At 38.4% G+C, this 27,740-nt stretch overlaps 1 protein-coding gene across 1 annotated transcript in view; it reads right to left on the bottom strand.

Annotated features, from left to right (window-relative positions):
- USH2A (usherin) overlaps positions 1-27,740 on the bottom strand; it is a 605,447-nt gene that overhangs the window by 57,561 nt on the left and 520,146 nt on the right. Inside the window, exon 60 of the mRNA XM_045536030.1 lies at positions 24,605-24,959. Within this exon, the coding sequence (XP_045391986.1) occupies positions 24,605-24,959 (355 nt within the window). The remainder of the gene's footprint in view (positions 1-24,604; positions 24,960-27,740) is intronic.

The raw sequence follows: 27,740 nt of genomic DNA on the forward strand, positions 1-27,740 counted from the left end.
AATATATATAGAGAGATTGGTGGTATAGATCAAAAAATGACATTTTTCCAGAGTGTCTGGGGTATTAGAATGGCAGACACTCATTTGTTACCCATGGTATAAATTTATTCTTGGAAATAGGAAATCATGAACAATTTTATAACAAATGTAAAAATGTAGACAAAATGAGCAACTCTTAGAGGGGTATGGTGGTTCATGCCTGTAATCCCAGCACTTTTGGGAAGTTGAGTTTGAGACTAGCCTGGGCAATATTGCAAGACCCTATCTCTACAAAAAATAAAAAAAAAATTAGCTCAGAGTGGTGGCATGCAACTGTAGTCCTAGCTATTCAGGAGGCTGAGGTAGGAGAATCACTTGAGCCCAGGAATTGAGGTTACAGTGAGCTACGATTGTGCCACCACACTCCAGCATGGGCAACAGAACAAGACTATGTCTATACCAAGTGAATAAAAAAAAAAGGAAACTCTAGAAAAAAATTAACACGGACATAATGAATCAGCTTTAAAATAAAATAGATGAAAACAAAGCCCTGAATTACTGGTAACCAGCCCCCTCCTCCCAAAAGGCCCACAACCACAAGACTTATCAGTAAAGTTTGTTGTTATTGTTTTTAATTAAATCCATAACAGATAATTGATATTATTTACAAAGTATCTCAGCAAATAGGAAAAAATGGTCCAGATGCCAAATTCCTTACATGAAATCAGGAAAATATAAAAATTGGATAAGAACGAAGCAAGAAATGTATTTTATAGACTGAAATTACTTACGAGATTAGATGAAAGAGTCATAAGAAAAATATTAGCAAGCAGTATCCAACAGTGTATTTAAAAATGATGTGGGCAGAGGGATGCAAGCTACTGTCACATCTGGTCCTTAACAACATCTTGCAGAACTCTTTAGCATGCTCTTCCCCTATCAAGACCTGGCACTGATACAGGGTGAATAAGGACAGCCAAACTCACTTTTGACTTTTCCCACATTTGTTATGCTAAAGAGTAAGACTTAGAGTTTTACTTGTTATCACAGCCTATCCTATCCTATCCTAAGGCAAGGTATATAGGTGTTGAAACAAGAGATATACGGTTACTGCCTATCTAAAAGGGCCACAGAAGCTAAAAGTGAACTATTAGAGAGTTTAGCAATTTTAGGATCAAACACAGAAATCATAATATTTCCAATAAGAATAATAATAAGATTTTAAAACTTATAATCTACAGTTATAAGAGAGGTAGAAATTGGCACAATCAATATTCTAATCAAGAATACTTAGTTACAGGGAACAGAAACTCATTTTGACTGGTTTTACAAAAAAGAGAGAAAGTAAAAAGATAAAACCCAAGCACGGGAAATACAGTTGACCCTTCAACCATGCAGGGGTTAGGGATGCCAATCCCCCATGCAGTCAAAAATCCATGTATAGTTTTTACTCCTCCCTAAATTAACTGCTAACAGCCTACTGTTGACCAGAAGCCTTACTGATAACAGTTGATTAACACATATTTTGTATGTAGTATATAGATTATATACTATATTCTTTCAATAAAGCAAGCTAGTGAAAGAAATATTATGACAATCACAAGGAAGAGAAAATATATTTACTATTTATGAAGTGGAAGAGGATCATCATGAAGCACTTTATCCCCGTTGTCTTCACGTGGAGTAAGACAAAGAAGAGGAGGAAGAGGAAGGGTTGGTCTTGCTGCCTCAGGGGTGGCAGAGGAAGAAGAAAATTCACATGTAAGTGGATCCACCCAGTTCAAACCATGTTGCTCAAGGGTCAACTGTACAGCTTCGGTTCTTTGAAACTGGAAAACCGACAGACCTTAGAGTTTCTCTCTCTGTATCTCAGGGCTGCATGATACTTCTCTCTGTCTTCCCTTTCTCTTATGCTGTTTTCTTTGTTTACTTATTGCCCGACATGGCTACCAATTCCTAGTCTCAACAGTCTTACAGCCATGGTAGGCACAACTCTCTGAACACTGTCTCTACGTGTCTTCAGAAAGAGAGGGTCTGATTGGTTGCTAGCTAGACAACGGATTTGTTGGCCTTGGGTCAGCTGTTGTTGAAGCGGGTAGGGTCAACTGGTAGAAATCTGTGTCCCTAGGTCCCCTTTTACAGCATACATATAAATGGTGGCAGATCTCAGGGAGATAATGCCATGGTCATCCTAAACCACTTCCAATGCTCCCTCTATTTTTGATATTAGATGACAACGTGGCTAAAGATTGCTCTCTACAGCTGTCTCTGGGAAGACTTTTCCTCTTGGTAAAGGCTGGTGATGGATCTGATTACCTCCCTGTCCCTTAGTCTTGAGGCAGTTATGAAGAATTCACTTCAAATGAATGCCACAGAATCTGGTAATTTATTGTTCCAAGCTGAGTGTCAGTGAACCAAGTCTTCCGCCCTACTCTATTTTGTAGTCCTCCTTCTGCTTTTGCACGAGAGGCCCAAGTCCTGCTCTTAGTTGGTTTTTCACCATCCCTGTTCACGTAGCTTCAAGGAGAGGGAATCATGGTACTTTCAGGTAGCAATAGCTAATTTTCTGCCTCGGAAATTCTGACTGCTTTCTAACATGACTTACAGGCTCACCCAGATCCTACTTCACTGCTAGAGTCAGATGCAAGAATCAAGTTCCAACTTTCCTAATTTAAAAGTCAGACAGACAACAGAGGCTAGATCTGGTCAGGAAGCTCTTGTGGTCATCTTGCCAGTCCTTGTCAGCAAGAACTCCTGCAGGCTGCCTCTTTGGGCACATCACAGTCACTCCACGGTCTGCCCCTCCTGTTCGTTCACACCCTGTGCCCTAGTCGCACGACTCAGACCTCTGCACAACACATTCTTCAAGGAGGCACAAATTGAACACCACCTTCATTTGGAGGAGTGTCTGGACTCCCCAGAGAGTTTCTCGCTTCTCCTCTCCATTCTTTATGTTGTTGAGGGCATTTTTGCATTATAGTGGTCTGTTTACCTAACTTTTCTCCGAATTAGACTTTGAACTCTTAGAGGACAGGGACTAGGGATACAGAATGTGTTTGGCACCATATGGGTGCTCAATAGATGTCTGCTGAATGAATAAATTATCTTTTATTTAAATACATTATCTTACTGGCAATATGCTAGCTGTTTTAAAAAGTATTTATCATAAAGTACACCTAAATTTGTTGAATCCAGGTTTTATTTAAACGTACTGTTAGTTAAAGAAAAACTATTTTACGTGTCCCTAAGAAAGAAACAAAATGCTTGCAATTGAACGAGGATATCATGCTTTTTAAAATCACTTAGAATTTTTACTTTGTATTTGTTGAAAGACTCCTGTAGACTTGTATGGGCATAGATTATTTTCTTTTTCTTAATAGTATTTGAAACGCTGCTTCTGTGCCTTTCTGTGTACAATAACTTTTCATTTTAATGCCAAATTACAGTGTAATCTTTTTGGAGACATTTTTAAGTGGCAATTAAACTCAATGTGTGTAGTACCAAGAGCACATATAACTCAACTGAAGTGATGAGCATATGATCGGCATTGATCAAGTCTGTGCAGGCACAGGAAATGACAAATATGTAACAACTGCCACCTATAGCGATTAGTAAGATTGTTAGATGCATGTAATTTCAGAGATACAGAAATATGAAAACATGGTTACTGTAAAAATTAATGAGATTTCTGTTCTGTTTTCTGAGTACCCTTTCTGAATAGAAAAGGGCCCCCTAGGGTAAAAGGCCAGTACATAACTTCTACACTTACTTTACCAAAGTGAACTGACCCATTCTTGGACACAACACTAATGGGACCCGGCTTAGTTAAGGGGCGGCCGAAACACATTGCCACTTTGGCTGCAGAGAGACCACCAGTATGATGCAAAGCAAAAACCAGACCTATGAACTTGCAAATGGTGTTGTGAGGATAGTAACAACAGGCCTTTGGCTGTGCAGGTACCACTGCCCTGAAAGACACATATGAGCGCTACATTCAGTGACTGATGTTGCTGCTCTCAAAATTATTCTTAGCATAAGTTCTTTACGGCTAAAGAGCACCTCAAAGTACTCTAACAGTGAGTGCTTTTTAAGTACTTTATGTATATTAAATTGTTTAAGCCTAAAACAACCTCACGAGATAGACACTATTATTACCCTCATTTTTCAGATAAAGAAATGGATGAAAAGATAGTTGAAGCAAATTGTCCACGGTCATGTAATTATAAGGGGCAGAACCAGGATTTGCCTGGAGGCGCTCTGTCTATACAGTCTGTGCTCATAACCTTGAAGGTGTGCTGGATATTGTATCATCTCCCTCTCCCCAACCCAACTAGCACTACCGGATTCGGAAAGCGGAAGCCATCTAATGCCATTTCTTCATATAGATAGCTTCTCACCTCTTCCTTCTAGGGAACCAAGAAAGCCTTCCTTCTGCTCTTTGATCTAGGCCTGCCTACTGTTGTTTTTTTGGTAAGAGTCAGGGTGGATGATGAGCTCAAGGGAAATAGTGCAATTGCTTTTCAAATAAAAAGTGCTTCAATAGTTTGGCCATAAATCGAGAAAAGCAGATAAAATGAGATGAAAATATGATGACACTAAGGCTAAGAGAAAAGCTACTGCAAAGACAGACAACTGAGAAACTTCCACAATTCAATTGTACCAGGATCCAAAAGGGTTAACTGGTTATTACCAATCAGAAACCACGTGGCTGGGTAGATATTTGGTGACACACTTAAGCAGTTGTGGCATGATATTGAGTTGTTGCTTTGAACATATTTTAACATAATAGGATTTAAATTTCCCCCTTTTTTTTGGATTTTTCAATATTAAATTGGAATTAAATTAAAGCATTAAGTCAACCAGCTTAGAGCAAAGCAAATTATGTCAGGTTCAGTACTGAAAGCTTCGTTATGGAATATCTATTGACTCAAGCTTATTAACTTGTAAATCCTCTGGTTTTAGATTATGATCTATTGATTATCTGCTTTTATTTGTGTTTTAAATGAATAAACAAAAAGAAATGATCATGGTTTAATCATTACACCTTAAGAGAAAATGTACTTCAGCTTAGCATACTTAATTAAAAATAAAAACAACTTTCATTCTTTTTGAGACCTAGAAGTTGTGGTTCTTATTTCAATTTAGGCAGATCAAAGATTATTTTTAATTTTATACCATCACTTCTATTAGACATTTGGACAAAACAGGAAAAAAAATTTCTCCCTGAGCATAGAAGTGTGACATTCTGAATGTATTATTAATTGTTTGACAATCTATTATTTTGCTTGGATTATCTTAGAAATGAAGCAAAAATGATCTGTCTCATGGTAGTAGGAAAATTGTCTGCAAAGCCCCTGTCACTAGTGTCCTGGAAATGCGGCAACCTCTGAGAGTCCAGGTGTTTTAATCAAAAGAGCAGTCAACTTAATCAGAAGACCTGAGTTCAAGTTTTGATTGTCAGTCACAGTAGGGGGACATTAGGCAAATTACCTACTTTTTCTGAGTCTAGGTTTCTAATAGCTAATATCTTTCTCATGAGCTTTTGTGAGGGTTAAAACAGATGACCTTTGTCAAAATGCCTGGCACTTTAATGGCACTCAGAGAATCTGATCCTTGCTAACAGGAGCAGCTAAGACAACATGGGGGTCTATTGATACCAAAGGGCAATTGTTTAAATTTGATTTTATGCTTTGTTTAAAGCTCTCAGTGTTAAGAAAAATTCTGAGATTGGTTTACGATTTAAGGGTTAAATTCACGGTCAAATATTTTATTTAGCATCTAATCTATTTCCAGCATGGTGCGAGGCACTAAAGGGAATGGAAAGAAAAAGTAGAAAGTATGCAAACCCCGCTTAATTAGGAACTGCAACCCAGTAGGAATGTAAAATTTACATTTCAAAAACCACCATAGAAACATATGGAAACTTATGCACTGAAGATGTGTACATAAGAAATCACCATGGGTTTAGGGAGTCACAAAATACTCCCAAGAAAGGATGGGCTTTAAATATGAGTATGTAGGAAATGTACTAGATCTCTGTTTTAGAAGAGTAGCATTATATCACTCAGTGCAAGATGTAAACAATTAAAACAAATTTAAAACTCAAAGAATCTTAGAATCAGAAGGGAATTTATGGTTAGCAATTTGACCTTCATGTCTGATGCAGAAATACCAGAAGACAATAGGAAGAAGGATAGGGAAGGAAGACATCCTTTCAAACACAGTACGAACTAAAGACCAATTTGCAAAAGATGTATTTACTATAACTGAGACTCTGGAATCCGCTGATTTAGAGATTTAGAAGAGAAATTATTCCATAGTAGTTGAATGTAGAAAATTGTTATTTTGACATTTGGATTACTTTATGCCACTAGGCAAGGATACAGAAAAAGGAAACAGATAAAAGAACTTAGACCAGTGGCTGGGGTGGTTGATAAGATAAAATAGGGATGGTGTTACATAATGGAAGTTGGGATGCTTAGGAAGGAGCCTGGAAATCCTTGCCCCTCTTCTCCCTCTTTTTGGACCACTTTTCCAAGTTAGTGGAAGACCAGGGCACACCTATGAAGGCGAGACCACCAAGAACTCAGATCCTTTAGGAATGAGCTTGGTTGATCTTTTCAGCCAATTAACCCCAACTCACTAGGAAGATGAGGGAGAGAAGTCATTAATATCACTGCTGGGCTCATGACCTATTGCAGAAATAAATTTTCTAGTCTATACCCATTTTTTTTTAATTTTTGTTGTGTCATGTATATAAATATTCATTCTCTTCTTTTAGCCCTCTATTGTATATATGATATGTTGACATGGTTACATTTACTATTTAATTTTGGGGTTGCAGATTATCAAAATAGGATTATGAAAGAATAGAGGAAGATTAAGACATTATCAAGAGCTCCTGGGCCTGAAGCTGGATATAGTAATTGGAAAAGATGTATTTCTATTTTGCAATGAATAAGTCTTATTTTGGTTTACTTGGAATGTGGGGCATTTCTGAGGAATATATAGGAAGAAATAAAGGATGTTAAATAGCCAGGGGATAGACTGGCATTCAAGGAAGAATTCACAACCAGTACATGAGGGTTATAGACTCAAAGAACAGATTTGGAAACTGGGAAAATGTCTGTATTACACAATTCTTCTGACGGTCTAGTTTTACATTCATAAGCAATAAAGAGTTTATCTGCCCCTTGCAGAGTTGTCAAAGGGATGTCAGCAGTTGAACATGACCTTCGGATTCCTGGGCTGAAGGTCAGTGTACATGCTGAATGGTACTCGGGATTAACTGGATTATTCAGGGACCAAACCCAGACTCCTAAAGCCCAGAATCTGATTATACATCCTCATTCCTGAACTGAGATTCTTCTTCCAGTTAACTACATGGTTTGTTCCTTTCCTCCTTCAAATCTCTGCTCCAGTGTCATCTTTCGTGAGCCTTCCCTGGCCTCCCTACATTAAATCCCACCCACCCTCTACCAACAGGCCAACACCCCTCTCTTACCCCGACAACTGGCCAACATGACACTCTCCTGACAGTCAACACAGCACCTCCTATCCCCCATCTATGCTTTATTTTCCTTCATTGCCCTCATCTTACATTTGGTATGTACTCATCTTACTTATCTACCTTGTTTATTGTCTACCTCCTCACTGGATTAAAAGCTTCAAGAAGGAAGCATTCTTATCTTATTTATTGACTGTCTCATATACCCAGCAGGCATATATTAAGTGCACATACATTCTGATTTGATGAGTGAATTAATGAATGAATAAATGATGTTCTGGATCAGTCTTTGGAAAGGGAAGAACGGGAATTTTACAGCATGGAGGAACTGGCAATATTCATCTATTTATTTACTTTTACTGTGTAGTAATATAGTTTATGGTTCCATACTAAGTGGGTTTATAAATTATATTATCTGGTTTTAAGTATACTATATGGTTCAAATGTAATGCTAATAATACAAACACAAATGAAGAATAAATGGCCAATTTGATACTTCTTACTTCAAGTTCTTTACCAGACACAGAATAAGGTATAAAACATTAATGGTCCCATTGTACTTGACCAGAAATAAAAAAAATTTTGAAATTTTGATATTACTAAGGAAAACACTTATAAAATAGATTGACACCTAGCATTATTAATGATGAAGTGTGTACTATGCCTTGATGTACTATTGTAATTCGTGATTAATAAAATATTTTCTTGATTATTTTATCTATATTTAGACCTTTAAAATATCTATTTTATAGTATAAATAATATTAGTCAACTAGTACATATTTTATAATTTACCAATAAGTAAATATACATATAATGGGGATGTTTACTCAAAAATTATTACTTACAAGAATGCATATTCTAAAACGTTTGGAGACCATTGTCTTATATTAACATTCTCCCATCATCAAAACTATTATTGAGAAGGAAAACAGAGCAAAATCTTTTTCCTCTTTGAAGTATAATTGAATTTTGAATTTGATCACAATTTTATGATGAACAAATTTCTAAAATAAGAACAAGTAACTCACTTAAGTTGTTGCTTTGTAATGGACAAAGTCCAGTAATACTTTTTGGAAGATAAATGCTTGTGGATCATTTGTAAGAAAAAAAAAAAATCTCATTCCCTTGACTAATTTCCCAGTAGGAAGTGCTGACTATTATTGGTAAAAATGATACCAATGGTCATTGCCCAGATGGCATTTTGAAGAATGCACTTGGACACAAAAGCCCTATAAAACGTGCAGGTCACAAAATCATACTAAACCTCTGTTATGCACCTGGGCTATTTTAACCAGTTACATTGTTACATTTATTTTACTAGTTCTTCTGACTATTTCTCAGGTTGAATGATTTGATTTAAATTCTCTGTTAAGCTTAAAGACTAGAGTGAAGAAGACCAATGCAAATATAAGTGGTTTTGGCAAGGTATAAAATATTTACACTGCCTTGTTACTCACAAGATTGCAAGTAATCAGTTATGCCGCAAAAGGTAGTGCGTGGAGGGAAGCGGGGAGCCACCGGTACACGGGGAACTCCCCATCCCAGGGAAGCGATGTTCAGTTATCACGGTGAATGTCATCTTAACAATTGTGCAAGTGCATCATTCACTGTGGGTGACTAGAAACAGATGAAGAGGAGCTGAAAAATGGAGGAATTTTCCTTGTCTCATGTCTCTCTGATAACGAGGCAGACTACAGAGCATGAAAGATGAGGGCTGCCCAATTCAAACCAAAGCACGTAGCCACCATCTGGGCATTTTAAAAGTAGGACACATGAAATGCTCAGATGTATCCCCCAACAGGGTGCAATAATGTAGCAGTAAAAAGAAAACTACAGTGAACTATGGCTACTTCCACACTTGCAATCATTCTAGTACAAGAAGGGGAAAGGATTTTCCAAAAACCTTTGCTCTGGTGCATGTTAACTGCTCACCCATTTAAATGCACAGATGATTCCAGAGTCTTAGCAGTCACATGTGGTATATAGACATACCCAGTAGAGGGCGCTCTCCTCATGGAAAGAAAGGGGTCTGACTGCTCAGCTTGCAGGCTCAAAAACGAAAATACTCCTCAGACTATAAACACTAAAATAGTCATTTCCTTTCAAAAACATTCACCACTGAAACAAATATTGACTTTTAAAATGATATATTTGACATTCAAGGGTGTACTCAATTGAGGCATTTCTTTCAGGTGCTGCCAGATGTACACTCTTAATTTTCTGAACTAGAATTACTAAGTTATTCAGAAGTTAGAAAACAAAAGAACATTAACACTATCTTTTGGGTCACCGAAGGTGAAGGTTCAGAATTTCTTATTTCTGGAAGCCTCCATCAGCTTCCGGATCCTCACTGCATATGATCTACTAACACTGCGTGCTAAGTTACTGCTATATCAGTTTAAAAACCCTACAGCCCCCACTTTCTTCCAGTTTCTTCTTCAAATGTACATTTTGCAATGAGAGAGAGAGATAATGTTATTTATAGAAATTGATGGCAGACATATAGAAGCATATAATCTTTGAATGGCCACAAAATGAAATGCATGAATTAAAATGTTTAATTCATATATTTCAATGGAATTTTAATTGTATAGACAGAGAGCCTTTTATAATCCCTCCTTAAGCTCTTTCATATTTGCAAAAGTGAGTATTCACAAGATCGAGTAACTTTACAAGCTCCCCATTTGCTGGGTTGAGGCTTGGAGATGAGTAGAGAGGCTACCAAATGGCAAATATATTGGGACAAACAATGGCAAATTGTTGTAAAATGCAGCATCAAAACACCCTAATGATGCTAACAATTGCTGGAAGTAATGTAAAAATGTCTTTCTGCCTTAGGAAGGAAAGGAACTCTAAGAAAATATAAATTGAGGGAACTGAAGAGAATATATTTTAGTAAAAAAATCTATTCAAAAGGCATCTTTCCATTTAAATTTCCTTGCATCAGTTGCAATTCCAGATACATTGAAGAGGAAAATTCCTCCAGATTTTTGCTGAAATTTTCCAAAGATTTTTTTGGCCTATTCTCATACATCAATTTTTATTTTACTCCTTGTTAAGAATTCTTATTATCCAACCTAACCATTCAATTTGTCCTGGCTATTTTGTAATGAAGAAATAGCATGTCATTGGCCACCTGGGGTTCAAAGAGGGGAATAGGGAGTTGATATCTGAACACTGTAGCATGCTGACAACATACTGACCACACTATTTCACAATATTTAAAATCAAACTTCTTCACCCTATTCACACCTCCCTTCCCTCACTCCATTGTTGACCATCTTTGAGACTAATATAATTTCTTTAAAGTGATTTATTTCTAACAGATGGGATCATCCAGCCACAGGTACCTGGATGCACAATGTCCCCTAACAACTTTCATTTCTGAATATAATAAGCGTATATTCCACTAATAAATAATTATCGCTCTGTCAAGGAAAAGATGCCAAGGCTTGTGGTATGATGCCCAGGTACTCCTGGGCAGGTTGGACAAGGAGATGGACTCTCTGAAGGTTCTTCTATGCTCCATCTAAATGTGCTACCTACTATATCTCTAAAATGTGGGAGGGCGTGATGGAAGAAAATTAGTCACGGTTTCATGTACACAGAAATATTTAGAAAGCTACTTTTAGGTATACATTTAGTTTCTTGTAAATCAGGTATTATACAAGATTAGGTTAGGAAGATGGCAGCATAGATCTTGGTATAGAGCAAAGTCTACAGGACAATAAATATCAGAGGAGTGGATCTGCCCTCCTTCCCTCCTCTCCCAAGTTCTTTCAGTGGCTCTTTTAGCATCTCAAGGGCAGGTACTGGATGTGTGTTTCCACCACCTTTGTGATCAGCACTCTGCTTTTGAAGGCTGGTGAGTTGGCCTTCGGCAGTGTCCCAAAGTCAATGATGACATCACACGCGGGTGCACCTGGTGGGGTTCCAGCTGTGATTCAGCACCGTCTAAGACCAAGTGAGGCATCACCAGAACATTGCAGACTTGGAGTCGTATTTTACATGAGTTCAGTATCTCAAGTCACGCTTCAGAGGAGAAGCCTCCTCTAATTTTCCCAAGTGACAGCCTGCCTCTTGGTCGGCATTAGCTTTACTTTCCCCACTGCTATACCTGGATTCTTGGGTGAGTTGCCACAAGACCATTCTGCTACTAATATATTTTGTGAATTAATACATGCTTTTGGGAAAGGGGCATTAGTTAGCCAATGCAGGGGAAACAAGAGAAGAAGAAAGTTTTTCTTTATTTAAAAAAAAAAAATTCTGGACTAGCATCCCCAGACAAGACCCTGTCAACACATTGTGACACATGATATCTTCATGTGCTAATTTCTTCTCTACAAACCTATTTCAAATCATATGAACCACTACCCACTGGGTGCTGGTTCTGTTCCTGCTACTCTGAGAAGTGCCGCCCTCTAAGGGAGGCATCGTTAGGCAGAATCTACTGAAGTCACACAATCAGAAAGAGCCACACAGAGCCAGTCTCTAACCCATGTTTCCTGACCCCAGACCCACGCTGCTGGCCACCTCACGTGATAGCTTTGCTAGGCAGCTGATGAGAATATTTTGATATTAGAAAGCTCATTTGTTTTAATATCAGCCCAATAACAGGACAGATTGGAAAAATGCCCCCTCTCAAACTTCTGAAGTAGAGACTTGTCATCAGATGGTTTAAAACCAGACTTCTGTTTCTTTGCCTGAATAAAGTAATGTCTCCTCTTATCTTTCTTTCTATTTGAATCCCGCTTATTGTTTAAAGCACAGAGCTCTCCCAAAAGCCTTCTCTAAACTTTTCCAATCCAAGTGATCCTTTAAGTCTTTGAATGTTCTAGAAACTGTTTTCTGTATTTGTACCAGGCAATGAATCATATCAAGCTATGTGGCATCTCTTTGTCCTCTTGAACTGTAATTTGTGGCTTTCACTGATATTTAGCTTTTCATAAATAACATCTTGTTCCTCTAGGCTGATAACTCAAGAGGCATCACTGCATGGTAGAAAGGGCAGAACTTAAAAGCAGAGAGACCTGCAAATGAATCACACATTTCTGCAGCCAGCTCCATGACTTTGGGTATGCTGCTTACCCTCTCTGAGTTGCACTTTCCTCATTAATACATTGTAGGTAATAATACTCCACAGAGTGCTTATCAAGATGAAATGCCATGGCATAGATGTGCCCAAACATGTTCTATGCAGAAAGTTCTCAGCTTATAAATTGAAATTGGAACGTATAAATGATTCTTCCTCGATTTAGCTGAGAACATATAGATCTCCTTTTTGGCTATATATAGAGCATAACCAAGCATTTGAAAAAAAAATTCCAGAATATGATTATAGGTTAGGTAAGAAGCAGAAATAAAAGTTAAGTCATAAGGAGAAAAATAAAGCAGAGAAGAGAAATAGAGAATGTGTGTGTGGGCGAGGGGAGTGAAATTAAATTGTATCTTGGCAGGCCAGGTAGGGACTCAGCAAGGGTGACATTTTAGTCAAGATCACTGGGTACTATGTACACTATTCAGGTGACAGGTATCTTAAAGCCCTAACTTCACCACTATGCAATTCATCCATTTAACAAAAAAATATTTGTACCCCCTAAATTTATTGAGATAAATTAAAAAAAAAAAAAAGACCAGAAGGAAATGTGGGAGCCATGGGGACACTTGAGGGAAGGGCTTTGCAGGCAGAAAATGCTCCAGTCGACAGATCGCTACTCCTGCCTTTGTGTCGTGAGGAAATAATAACTGGTCCTCATTAATATTAATGCATGCACCCATGCAAATAGGACACTGCTTTTGTTTCCTAGTTTCTTTTTCCCCTCTTTTTCCTTTCAGTTTAAAGGGCAGATTACATCCTGGGCTTTCTCCCTTCAGAAAAATGGAGAAGAAAAAAAAGGGCTTAAAGAAAAAGCTAAATCTGCACTAGGAATTAAAAGTAGTTTTCCTTCGAATTTCATATATATCTCCGTATTATAAACTTTTCTTTATAGTTGTACTTTAATAAACTGTATTTACAACATCTTAGATGATCAAAAATTTGGAGAAATTGTACAATTTTGGCGAATAAGACATTGGTATTCTTATGACTTATGTGGAATTTTTTTTAAGTGCCAGGTGTTTTTGGTAAAATAGGTATAAAAGTATTTGAAGGGTTCAAGTCTTGCTCAAATATTAATGGCTCTTACTGTAATTCTCAAAGGTTTATGATTCTCTTGAGTAAACTTCCTGTTAATATTGGGCCCAAAATAGCGAGATTGCTTGCTTCGGAGATATGGCAGAAACTGTACTTGCAATACTACTTGTTATAGTTAAGGAGGATAATGGAGTCTTAACTCTTTTCCCCACAACAGAGATACTTAATAAGGTCAACTTCTATTACATCATTTAGTTTAGGATAGGTTAGCTCTCCCCTCACCTGGTCTGGTTCCCGTTTTATATAGACATGGAGAGGGTTGTGGTACAAGATGTGTATATGGGCACACTGTGGGTTGTGACCCTTGGTTTAGAAAACACCACTGTTGGGGCACACAAGAGAATTGGAATAAAACACTGGATGGACAGGACTTTTCTCCCTGGAAAACTTCCAGAGGGGATGGTGCTCTTGACATTCCAGAGATACGAAGGGAGTTTTCAAGACACTTTCTATTTCCATTCGAGTTCTTTTGTATGCTGGGTTGCCTGCCATTATGTTTATGTAATTCTGACAGTGTTCTTAATGACACACTAACAGATTGTAAAACACGCTGCTGGCATTTACTTGTTTTTTATATTGTTAAAACAATGTCCTTCATGTAACAGTAGTTAAGCGCGGCAGAAGGACATCATTAGAGCCATGGTTAAACTGTAATTTACACCATTAGGAAGGCAGGAGCAATTTTTATTGCCTGGCAATTTTCTTGCTGAAATATTTGGACCATATGGCTCAATTTGTGTAATAACCTTAATTTCTGCACCCTTCAGGTCTGCCTCCGTCTCCCACGGAATGGTAGAATGCGGTTTAGCAGAAAAGGCAACTGTCTATACTTAGAGAGTTGAGATTAATAACATGTCACGTCCTGTTTTTGGTGAAGGAATTCGAACAGCAGCCAGATGGTATCTCTACAAATAACTGTCAGGGGTCTTGATCTAATCAATACAATGTATTAATACATCTCCCTTTGCTGTTTCTCCAGGGGCTGGTGCACAACATCTGGAAAGAGGGGGGGCCCGCCAAGTAGAAAGCCGATTCTTTTCAGAATCAAACTGAGCCCAATTAATTTTTCATGTATCCTTGATAACTGTTTCATAATGAGCTACGCGTCTTGACGGATTTGGGGTTGGCAGAGCAGGCTGCCCCTGCTTTCTATCCCCATTCAGTCCACTTATAGAAACCAACCCATTAATCAAGCTATCTGGCATAAAACCTGAATCTCAGCTCAGCAAGAGATCAATAACCATCCTAAAAAAACACAGAACCAGCCACTAATGGGCACAGGTATCCAGCCATGACATTAGTAATTGCTTTAGCAAAAATAAAACTCTGTCTCATAATCACCCAATAGGAACTTATATGACAAAATTCATTACTTGTGTCTTGTCAAAAAGTAACATTTACATCCGTTAAAAATATACTGCAATTTTACTATCTAGACATGACCGTTATCTTTCAGAGTTAGACAACGCACCCTTTTGAATGGATTAAAACTCTCTGATTTTGTAATGTGAATATTTAATAATTCAAGTATCATATAAAATGTTTAAAAATGAGTTATTACACTTATTTTAAATTCAGAGTACCTAAGGGGCTCCTTAATACAATCTTTAGCCCGACGGTACATGACACACGGTGAGCCTGCTGTGCTCAGAACTCTGACGCGCTGTCAGATTGGTCAGATTTCGTTACTCTTTGGTTGGCTTAGTGGCAAGATTTACAATTCAATTCATAAATTCTTATCACTTTCCCGAGTGGTATGGTTTCATCTCAAACCCTTACTCTTACCAAAATTAAGCCAGTCATTTTACTTTTCAGTTAGCAAATGTCTTTGGACTTGGTAGAGATTTCTGCATCTGGTTATTTTCTTTTAGTTTTTTATTTTTAATTATTATGGGTACATAATAGTTGCATATCTTTGTAGGGTGCACGTCAGGGTTTGCACGTTGGTGATTTTTGAGAGACCCGATGGCTTTGTCTATGGAGAGGACTGCAGAGCTGAAATGGGGAGATGCAGGAAACCCATTAGCTGCTTGGTAAAACATCCCTCAACGGCTCTTAGACAACAAGTGGAAACCTGTTTGGTCCCTAGGAGAGTCTGAGATCTCGATTAGAAAAAACTCCTGGGAAGTGCTGCCAAAAAGATAGACATTCATTGGCTGATCATCAGATCAAACCCTGCCAAGATGATAGAAAGGTCTAAGGAATCATCCAGGAACTTTAAGGTGATGTCACATTCATCCTTTCTGACAACATGAGTAAGAATCATGATGCCTGTGTTTGTTCTGTCAAACACAAAACTAGGATTCTGTAGGCTAGGTGCTGGGTTTGGAATCAAAGGTATGAGTTAGGGTGCTCCTAGGTTCTTTTAAGTACTTATAAGTACAATCAATGCCTATGCATGACCGAATAATTACCTATTATATTGTAATTTCTTGCTTTCCTTATTCTTTCTCCAAGTAAACCATGAGTCCCAAAGGAAAAAAACTATTTCTTCTTTCTTTGCACCTATCATAGCTTGTCGGCCCAATAGATTCTCAAAAAAGAAATGTGTGAACAACTTATTAATGGAAGAACCCAATAATATTTCTTGGTCTGGATCACCAAATTAGATTTGATATGTCTCAGTCCTCAATTGCAAATAACTTGCAATTTTTATATAGTCATGAGATTGAAGAGAATCAATAGCCCAGAATTTCACCTTCTGTTTTGTTTGCTGTTGCCCAGTGTAGATAAACAGAAAACACCCTTTCAATAGAGCGTTTGTAGTCAAGTTGTGTGACATCAGGCAAGAAAGCTATTTAAACAACTGAATTACACAACTAGATAATATTTGAAATTTGGGATCCACAATAAATGGCATCCAGAAATTCCAATTTGTGTGATGTCATTATCAACATATGCAATTTATACAAATTTAAACCCTCTGTGACAAAGATAGAAGATAGTTGCTATTCTAGGGCCTCCCACTTCATAGATATGATCAACAATGTCAGCAGTTCCAGCTTAGCAATACCCAGGCACAGCACTAACAAGATGTTTCACCTTAAAAATTATACTGAGATAAAAAGATTCATTTGCAAACCTATCACATATGTATTCACAGGTGGTGGGTGTGGGTCATTGCATTTGGATTAAAAAGCAAATGTCTCTCTCTACATGAGAGGTCACTAGCTTGTGTAAGGCAAAATCTTTTCACTGTTCGGCATGATTAGAATATTCCAACAGTGGTTTCAGTAATTTAAAAATCACAGTATTGTTGTAATATTTTTCTAGGCTTCAGGAGCTCACAATTGTTTGGTCCAATCAAATCTGGGAACACTAGAGAAGTTATCACCCATCAAGGTAATTACTTTCAAGTTGAAATAATTACTCTATCAATGTTAATGGTCTTTCAACTTCAATAAAGCACTCACCTGCCGATAATCACAGCTAACCTCTTGCTCTAATGCAATTCCCTCTCTATTTAGTAGGTTATATTACAGCCGTTACAGTGGTCACTTGTCCCGAACAGCTGCTGAATTTCACTTTGATCGGCTGTGAACCATAAAAAAATTGGTCATCTGTGTATGATTTCCCCCTCACCCATAAGCCCTTGCAGAGCTAAGGATATGATCTCTTAGCTGTAATAGGGTACATTAGGGGCAGCCATCTTGTCTTAGGTAGTGGCTACTTTCCACTTGTGACAAGAGCAGAGTAGTTCAATTAACTTCTGCCCTTCACTGCCACTTACAGCTTGCTGTCTTGGCTAAATGGCATATAGTCTGAATTTATGGCCTGGGCCTGTTAGTATGTGGACTAGTTCGTTTTACTTTCATATACGTTTTGACAAGGCTCCATGGTATTCTTGAATGTCTAAATAGGGTTTCCTTATAACTTGATTAAAAGCCAGAAAATAACAACATACTTGACCCAAAAGTCAAATAGTCTCCCCACCAACTGCCCCTCATGTACTGATAGCCTGCTATTTGGCATAGCGGAAGTAGCCAGATGCCAATTTGGCAGAATGTGTGTAATTTGGGAAGTGTGTGTGCATGACCAAAAGACCTCATCATGTTCTGCTGATATGATCCCAGATCTAAGGGAAAGGGCAGGGTCTTGTGAGCATCATGGCAGGTAAACAGGACCTGTTTAGAGAGTGGAAATCTCCTGAGAAGGGCTCTTAGAGTGGGAGGCATAAGATATTATTGTGTGTGTGTGTGAGCAGGAGAGACGGGGCAGTAATAAACCTCAGGGAGACAAAAAAGCATGTTCTTGACTCCAGGCAATTTAGAAAGGAAATAGAATCTAATCCAGCGCTTGGGAAATTACCTGGAAATTGATAGTGTGATATCAGGAAATATTTCAAGCTCCGAATTTTGTTGCAAGGTGAGGAAAACTTAAAGGATATAAAACATAAGACTTTTTATTCATGACCATATTAGTACAGTTGCCTTATACAAAGCAGAACTTTACCTACATCTGCTAATTTCTTCCAGCCTCTGTTATTTAAAATAGTAGAACCTCTAAAGTTTTAGTCATTTTATATTGCTATATTTATAGTACTTTGCATATGCCTTAGCCATTTGCATTTATTAGCCATTACAATAGCCCCATGAGATAAGTAACATCTTAGGTCAGACTTGATAAGTAAGAAGGGCGGGACAGATGGTGTGTAGGGGTATGATCATTCCAGGAGGAGGGAATAATGTGTGAAGATCCTAATGTAGTCTTCAAGGAGAAGGATTCAAGATACAGTTTGGAGCCAGAATAAATAGGATTTAGTGAAGGATTAGATATGGAAGTACGGAAGAGGGAGAACACAAAGATGATCTGATCTGAGCAACCGGAAAGATGATTAGTTATATAACAGGGTGTGAAATGGGACAGTATTTGAGAACAATGAGTATACCTTAGAAAAATATTCAATAGGTAATAAATGGAATTACTGGAACTGCTAGACATATCAATGCAGGACTTATAGAAAAAAAACAGCCTTATACCTTCAAGCCCCATCTTCCTCTGAAGATCTATATGAGACAGGAGAAGAGAAGAGAAGATCCAAGTTGGGGAAAAGCAAATTAATGAAAGAAATTCAGCAGAGAATCAAGAGCTTTGGTTATCTCCTTCCTAGTTGGGAGAGAAATTGGAGTTTCTCCATATTCCTCTTTTAAGACATATGAGGAATAGTTAAGAAAACCTCTTGAAGAAATTGAGGGTGTTGCAAGAGAGGTGATATGGAGTCTACTCTTGGTAGGGCTTCCTACTGAGCTGAAGAGGAGACTCATGGGACAATTTAGATGCAGTGACTAGGGTAGAAAAGGGTCTTCTGATCCTTATCTGATTCCAGAATTTTGGAAATTTGGGGTCATGACCTAACACAGAAGCTAATACTTGCTTCTTACTCAACAAATTCTGAATTTGGGAGACTGTCTGGGTCTCACCCAGCATGGTAGATCAAGTAGAAAAGACAGTACTGGACAAGCCGTACTTTCATTATTTGGTGGAACAAATTTTCCACAGGCCCAGTGGCTGCCAAGAAAGGAGTCTTGTCAATGTGAGAGGATCTGATATTGACTGCCTAGGGAGTCCAAGCCAAAACTTGGGAGAGAGGACCCCAGAAGTCAAAGAGGTCGTGGGGTGGATCTCTGGGATGGTAACATACAGGGGTGTAAGAAATCAGCCAGAGAATATATTGCCTGCATCAGGGAACTGTGAGGCATGGAATCACCAGGCATGGGGTCTTCTCTATAAACCGCGAAGAAAATCCCATACCTGTGTCACCTGCTCCACAGACATCAGTAGTAGGTGGATTAGAACAATATTACTGAGTAAGGTTCTGCTCCTTTTGGTCTAATTCTCTCTTTTTTTCCATGATCCTGGAGAAATCATTACGAGAAGAAGCAGAAACTGAAGGAGGAAGAAAATGACTGTGTCCTCTCTTCCTCACTGTAGATCCCTACAGCACGTCAGACTTTGATCTAGACTGGATTTTTTAAACACCTGAAATGAGTCTTGACTGCCAACTGGGTTGGTCCTTGTCACTGAAAGTGACTGGAAAACCAGGGGGCCTACTTTAGTTATTATTGATGGGTCACAGTAAGGGAGTCTTGAAGGAGCTTGTTGGAATAAAGTGGTTGGAGAAAAATAAAGCTCTTTCAAAGAAGTGGTTATATGGAGTTCAAGGAGACTCAGATGGTTGTCATCCCCAATAATATTGAGCAAAAAGTAGATTCCCAATATGTGCCTCTGACTGGCAAGGTGTTATAAAAAAAAGGGGGGTAAAGATTTTGTAAGGCTTGTAAATGTAACATTAATGTCAAGCCAAATATATCATTACAATAAAAGAATGGGTTATACCAACAAGTATTCATTGTTTTGTATGACATTTACCCAGCCATGTTTTTGTATCTTTTATATAAAAGAAATAATGACACAGTTCTCATATTATAAAATGTGAAAATCTTAGCTTATAGAACTGACACAGAATACGGCAATTATTTTTATTACCGAGTTTTTCTTCACATTAGAAAGATAGTCACCAAAGGAGTCCTTTTAGAGAGCTACATCTCCCAGAGCATTTCTATGGTCTAATAAATGGGTCTGGGGAGGAAAGGTTAAGAATCATCAACTTTTAAGAGCTACAACTAATTTAAGATCATATGTAAAGAGCAATAATATTTTATGTTATAATAAGCCAAAATAAAAATGGGATCAAAAATGAATTCATCAATTTACTCACAAACTCTCCATAATATGACAATTATGAAGTATCTCATATCTTCCTATTATTTTTTTGCTACAGACCTACTTAATGGTAAAGAGATTTGAGACAACCACAGGAGGAAATTTTGAATACCTCCTCCTTGACATTGGGAACAGGGGTTTGGCAACTAGGATCTAGAAACTAGAGTTTGCAATTCTGGATTTTATTCCCAGATTAGAAGCCAACTTTTAGTGACCCGTGTAATTTGCTTATTTCTCAGCACCTTATGCTTGATTCTACACAGAGTGAAGTACCATTTATCTTTCAGGGGACTGGGCAAATGTATGATCTGGGCTTATGTTTTATAACCCTGTGGGGCAAGAAGAGATATACTTAGAGCACATAGACTAACAGGTAAACTACCTTCGCCTTTAAATCCCAAATTCTGGGATTTATTTCTGCCAGGGCAATGGCAGGTGCCAGTGAGCAAAAGCAAACAAACCCGAGTGGTGGTAGCAGTATCGCCAACCTTGCCAGGAGTGTTCCCTGTAAATACCACCATGGAACTCCTGCATGCCAAGCAAGGCTAAATACAGTTTCTCTCCTGACATCGCACAATCCATCACAGAGCTAATTGGGAAGGGAGTTTAAGGCCTTCTAACTAAATTGTATTTTCAGTAGTGGAGGATACTAAGACTCTTGATCTCTCTCTCTTCCCCTTAGAAGGACTTACTCAGACTCAAAGGGAGATGAAACTTTTCATGCGGTTGGGAGAGAAGCTAGTGATGCATTAAAACCCACACTCTTTCCATTTCTCCACTCCTGCTGCCTCTGCTGCTGCTGCTGCTGCTGTTCCTGCCAACACATACGCTCCTCGCCCCCATGGTGGGCCCCCACTGCCAGTTCTCCATCCACTGCCACCACGAGCAGAATTCATGCCTCCATTGCACCTGTTTTATGTGGCTCTCCCAGCAACATCCACCTGTCTATAAACAACTTTGGGGGGACCTTGGGACAAGCTAGTGATGGCACCATACTACGGGCGATTTATTGGTAGCCCCTTGTGCAGAGATGGGATCTCAATAAACAAAGACTAAACGGGGAGGCATTAGCAATACCTCTTGGGAGTCTGTGGATTGAACTGTAATCCTGCAGTTGTGGGGATAGACTCTACACCTCATTAGTGGGAAAGTTCCTTTGCTTTGGAGAATTCTAGCCAGAGTGGTCAATGAACAAACACTGAAAAATTTCCTAGGGCAGGCACACACAGGGATGAGAACAGTGAAGATGCAGGAATTAGAGAAACAGTAAGCGGATCCAGGAAGGCACTTGCAAAGAGATTTAAAACAGAGTCATCTAAACATTAGTAGCAGAAACTCAGCAGCAAGACGCTTGGAAACTCAAAATACCTAAGGGTACTAGCCTGTGCCTTAGAGCTGATTACTCACCTTCCTCACATTCCCGGCTCTGCCCAAGGGCCCAGTCTCATAGTAGACTTCAACAATATATCTGAGTGTAGCATTGAGTATTGACATATTGAATACTGTACTCAATGACTATTTGCCAAATTAGATTGAATCGTCAATAATTTGTTCAACCCTGAAGGCCCCTTTTGCTAGTGTAGAGAGGTCAGGCTGTTCTGAACAGAAAGAGACAGACTTACATTATAGGAGGAGGAATTTCACTAGAATCACAGGAACATTCTTCTTTGACAGTGAAGAGTAGAGAACGCTGGATAAGTGGTAGAACCTCTTTCTTTAGATATCTTTTTAACAAAAAGATTGAACACAATCTCCTACACAGGAAATGTAGGAATGCATGAAACTTAAAGACAATACTTTATATTCTGGATGACCTCTTTCAGAGGGGTCAGTCCATAAAGAGTCATAGTGGCCTGATGTCCTGGAAACTCGGTCTAGTGACCAGGATGTCTAAACACTGGCCTGGTTCACTTTGTGGAAGATGTACTTGATTGCTCGAAAAGATCAGATGAGACCTTTCCCATGAACCTAACGAAGACTTATCCAGATCTTAGGGCCAAAGATCTAGATTTTGGTGGGCCACTTTAAACACACACACCTATATACACATTCAAAAATAGAATGCAGAAATATTATTTCTTGATTTTTCTGGCTATACTTTGCAGCACTGCAAGGAATACAATCTTTGGAAAAATAGAAGAATGTAGCAATACTGGGCTGTCAAAATGGAAGCTATGTTGGGGAGGGCCTGTGAGCAAAGGGCCCCGTGCAGTTTAAAGCTTGGGACCATAAGCTTGCCTCTTTTTCAGGAGCTTTGTAGTGAGATTAAAAATAGTGTCTAGACGATTAAATAAAGCACAGAGTTCATGGATTCATCAGATACTTTAAATCTTGTGTTTTAAAATGAAACCAACTATGAAGGGATGACTTATAGGATATTCCACAAGGGAATTCCAACAGAACTGTTTTGGGAGATTAAACGATTAGGCTCATACCCCTGAAAGCCATATTTTAAAAGATCAGAGGTTTAATCACTGCGATACTGGTGCCTTCGATAAAAGTATATTTAAATTTAGGTGTCTCCTTTAGACAGCTATTATCAAGGGTGTTTCAGTATTTTCATGAAAAATTTTACTTGGAGGGTGAAAGTTTAGAACATGAGTTCAAAGGATATGGTGAAAAGTAACCAATTTCTCCCTGGATCACACATTCACTAGAAAAGATCTATACTTAAGAACACTGCTTCTAATGCTTATAATAACAGATCTAGAGGATGTAATATGAAAGACCTTAGTATATAGGTCTATATTATCTTAGTATATAAAGATAATTTAACATCAAATAAAAAAATAAAGTACCAATTCTGACATAAATAAAAATGAAGATTTAAAAGATACTATTCCTTCATTCATATGTTGCTTATTTTTTAGTTATGTGTGAAAATTAAACATAAGGACAATGGGTAAACGTACTTTAAACTATTCATTTAAAAAGATTCATCTGGAGTTTCATGAAAAGATATTTGCTCACTATTACTGAGATATTTTGATAAATGTTACACTCTGTGGTCCCCAATCCCCGGGGCTGTGGACTGGCACTGGTCTGTGGCATGTTAGGGGCCCGGACACAGAGCTCTACAGCTTCCCCCCTAACACCCGGCCCCCACTATCCGTGGAAAAATTGTCTTCCATGAAACTGGTCCCTGGTGCCAAAAAGGTTGGGGACTGCTGCTCTATAAGATAACCTTCACGTAAATTGGGCTTCCTAGATTTAAAGCATAATACATAGTTTGTTTTTTCCTTTAAATAATGTTTATGTTATCTGTTCTTATTAATGAGGGTTTTTCATATTTAATAAGGTCTTGGCACATTTTGAAAGCCATATGGATTTAACTCCTAAGACCACAAAATTTCATCTTCTCCACGAAGCCTCTTCAGTATGAGGGCTTCCTGCTGACCTCCTAGAGCATTTCTTGCGTGACACTTTTGGCGTATGATATTATTCTCTCTCCTATTGTGGTTTACAGCAGGTAGGTGGTGGTGTCTGGAATCTAAGTCCCAGTATAGTGGACATTATAGGCTGCACTTGACCACTTCTTTTTTTTTGTTATGTGAATTTCTCATCTCTGCAGTATTATAAAACAGAAAGCTCCCTGAGATAAGGACCCTGCTGTTTCTGTATCTCCCATAGAACATAAGGCTATGCAGGGGATAAAGAAAGCACTCAGGAGCCAGTAGGTGAACTGAATTAAGTTGTTTTATGGGCCAGAGGGGGTCAGCCCAGAGAACATCACAACCAAGCTATAGTACATGTGACTTTGTGTTTGTGTGTACCTACCTATATCTATATCTTTATATTTAAATACTGAGATATATTAATATATAATACAATTGGCTCTTTGTGGAAATAGAAAATTAAATATTCTGTCTAATTTCATTTGAACCTCATCCCTATGAGGTATAGAGGAAAACACTGAATTATTCCCATTTAACAGATAGGGACCATGGAAATCAGGCAAAGAGTGATTCATTTCTTTGCTTGTGGTAATGCCAATTAGCCACAGTCTGCACACTGGTCCTCAGTATTCCTCACACTCAGTTCAGTATCTTATCCCCATGACGCCATTGCTACTTTTCACATGGAAAAGATTTTCACATATTTAAGCCTTAAGAGAAGACAAATAGCAAGTTGCATAAGAAAATGAATTTCAACGTATTAACCAGATCATCTGAGTATCCATTATTTTTTCTAAGTTCTTACCATGACTGTGAAAGCATGTACGGTAGAGCTGTTAAATGTCGGGTCATCTGGTCTCTCCTGGTAGACCACGCGGTACTGGGAGATAACGCCATTGGGAGATTCTGGCTTTGTCCAGTTCAGCAGAACTGAATGAGCACTGGTGGCTTGAGCCCAGGGAGCTGGAAAATCTTGAGGTGGGGCTTCCAGAGTCCGTACTGATGCCCACAGGCTTCCTACTGAGCCTCTGGAGTTATGGGCTCTGACTCGATATTCGTAGAGTGTGAAAGGCCTCAGAGTGTCTGCAGTATCAGTAAATTCAAGGGCTCCTTCCGACCAGATGAACAAAAGAGACTCCTCTTCAAGGCCAGCAGGACGTCTGAAAGGAAACCAAGCAGGCAACTAGTGACAGCTGCACACTTCAAAACAACGTTTGTAGACGGACTAAGAAATTGCTTTTTAGAAGAATTTGTCAATGCAACTTTTCAACTGTTCCTTTCTGGTGTCATGATGGAGAAAGGCCAGATGGAAGAATACATCAGAGGCAGGCTTGACTCAATATCACTTTTTTTTTTTTTTTTCAGACAGAGTCTCACTCTGTTGCCCAGGCTAGAGTGAGTGTCATGGCATCAGCCTAGCTCACAGCAACCTCAAACTCCTGGGCTTAAGTGATCCTACTGCCTCAGCCTCCCGAGTAGCTGGGACTACAGGTATAAGCCACCATGCCCGGCTAATTTTTCTATATATATTTTTAGTTGGCCAGATAATTTCTTTCTATTTTTAGTAGAGACGGGGTCTTGCTCTTGCTCAGGCTGGTCTCGAACTCCTGACCTCGAGTGATCCACCCGCCTCGGCCTCCCAGAGTGCTAGGATTACAGGCATGAGCCACCACGCCCGGCCATCACTTTTTAAATGTAGTACACACACACACACACACACACACACACACACACACACACACACACACACACACATTCCACTGATTATAAAGAAATGCATAAACTTCCTAGAAAACATGGAAAATACAGAAATATAAAAATATATAAAATGTGAAACATTAATCACATTTTGTTGTATTATCTTCTAGATCTTTTCTCTTTAAAACAAAATACACATGCAATAAAAGAAACAAACATTTTAAAATTAAAAAAATACAGAAGCGTACACGAAGCACTATTAACACATTTTTGTGTATTTTTGTGATTTTTGTCTATATGTTTGTATGTGCATGTGTGTGTGTGCATGTGCACATGCAGTTATATTGGAATTTTATGTTTTGTACAACTGGAACATACAATATATAATTATTAGAGTCTGATATTATTGGGGATCCTTACCTTTCTATGGTAGATGAATTTCAGTAAAGGTCTCAATTTGTCTGTCTCCCTGTATCTCTGCTTTTTGCTACTATGCTCCCAAACTCACTCTGAGGTTGGCCTTATCACTTTCTTCAGCTAATGGGACAGTATCAAATAGGGTGATTACAGAGAGTTAAAAAACGTTTGCACATGAAGCTGACCCTCTCACTGGTCTTGGGCCCACAAGATCACTGTCTGAAAAACCTCAGGTGTGCATACTGGAGGATAAGGAACTATGAAGAGAAGCCCATAGTTTTTATGGTGTTTTACCTATTTTGCATCTGTTTCTGGGATGTTGGAAAAATGTTTTAAATTTGTTTCCTACATGTCACTTACTTTCTCTTCATTTAAATCTTTTCTTGAACTAAACCATAATCTCTCAAAGTAAGGACCATTTTTTTCTAATACATCAAGACCATTCTTTCTTATACATTTGTTGTTGTTATATATCAATAAGCCTTTATTCAGCACTTTTATATACCAGACATTGTATCAGGAGCAGAGGTACAAAGATGAACAAACTCCCTACCTAAAGGAGCTTATAGCTGGGTAAAGGACATAGAGCTATGTATAAATTAATGAAAATAACATGATACTTAATATGATAGAAATTTGCTTTGGAGATCATTAAAGAGCAAATGTCAAATTCCTTTTAGATGTCTCCTCTAAAACCTAGTTAAATGCAGAGTGTGCTCAAAAAATTCTTTCAACTGTCTGAGAATGGGATTGTTTAGTCCCATCTTTAGAGTTTGTTGATATCAAAACTAGGGTCCATGCATACTGTTTTGGTACTAACTATACAAAGCATTAAACATCCAAGTAAGAGAAATGGAACTGTCAGTTTTGGGGATGGCCCTAAATATCTGATATTTCATTGGGAATCGTTCTTTGCTCATCCAGATGTAAAATCATGATGCAGATCTTCTAGAAAGGGAAGTTCCTGAGGAATTGTGGTTGGTAGTAATATATCTCTGTATTCTCAGCATCTGAGCCCAGTAAGCATTCATTTTTTTCAAGTGAATGGCTAAAAGGCACATAATTCTATGGCTTTTCTGCATCTTTGCCTCATCTCTACCAGCTCTTAATATTTCCTATTAGGGCAGTATTCTAGGTTGAGGAAGAATGTCACCAAGATAGAGACCCTCCTCCTGCACCTCACTGTCTAGTTGCCGAAGTTGAGAAGAGAGTGATGAATAAATCAATATTTTCCAGTCTGTTAGGAGTATTTAATTAACGCACTCTTCAGATGCTGGAAAATTCACATGCTGCCATATCAGATTAACCGGCTCCATCAAAATGTAAAGGGTTATTGAGACGGAGTAAATGACAGTACCTTTCACAAAAAAGGCAGGATATGTAAAATCTTTGGCTTTGGGAATTTGATGATTCTCAAGTTGATAAATCACTATGACCTAAGTATGAGCAATGACAAGCTTCCTGCTGGAGGCTGTAGAGGTTTCATAGATACCTCTCAGTGACCTGCAATTACGGTTCTGCAACCTACCTCATTATTGCTTGCTACCATGCGTGGACCAGATTCTGTACTCAGTGTCGGTTTGCAGGGTTTGGCCTTTGTACTTGCTGCAGATATCAGGTACCAGGTGTGTCATTGGGAGGGATCCATTCTAATGAGAACCACAGGGCTCATAGCCAAGGACTCCTCTCAGTGATTTTTAAAAAGGTGTTTGCTAGGAACACAATGCAGTACATAAACCTATGACGGTCTATGGGGAAGATATATTTTCTATTTTGTCTGGTTTTAGCCTTTCTGTGACAATTCAATTAATTTTTTATTAAACTCT

This window comes from Lemur catta, chromosome 23 (assembly GCF_020740605.2).
Source record: "Lemur catta isolate mLemCat1 chromosome 23, mLemCat1.pri, whole genome shotgun sequence".
NCBI lineage: Eukaryota > Metazoa > Chordata > Mammalia > Primates > Lemuridae > Lemur > Lemur catta.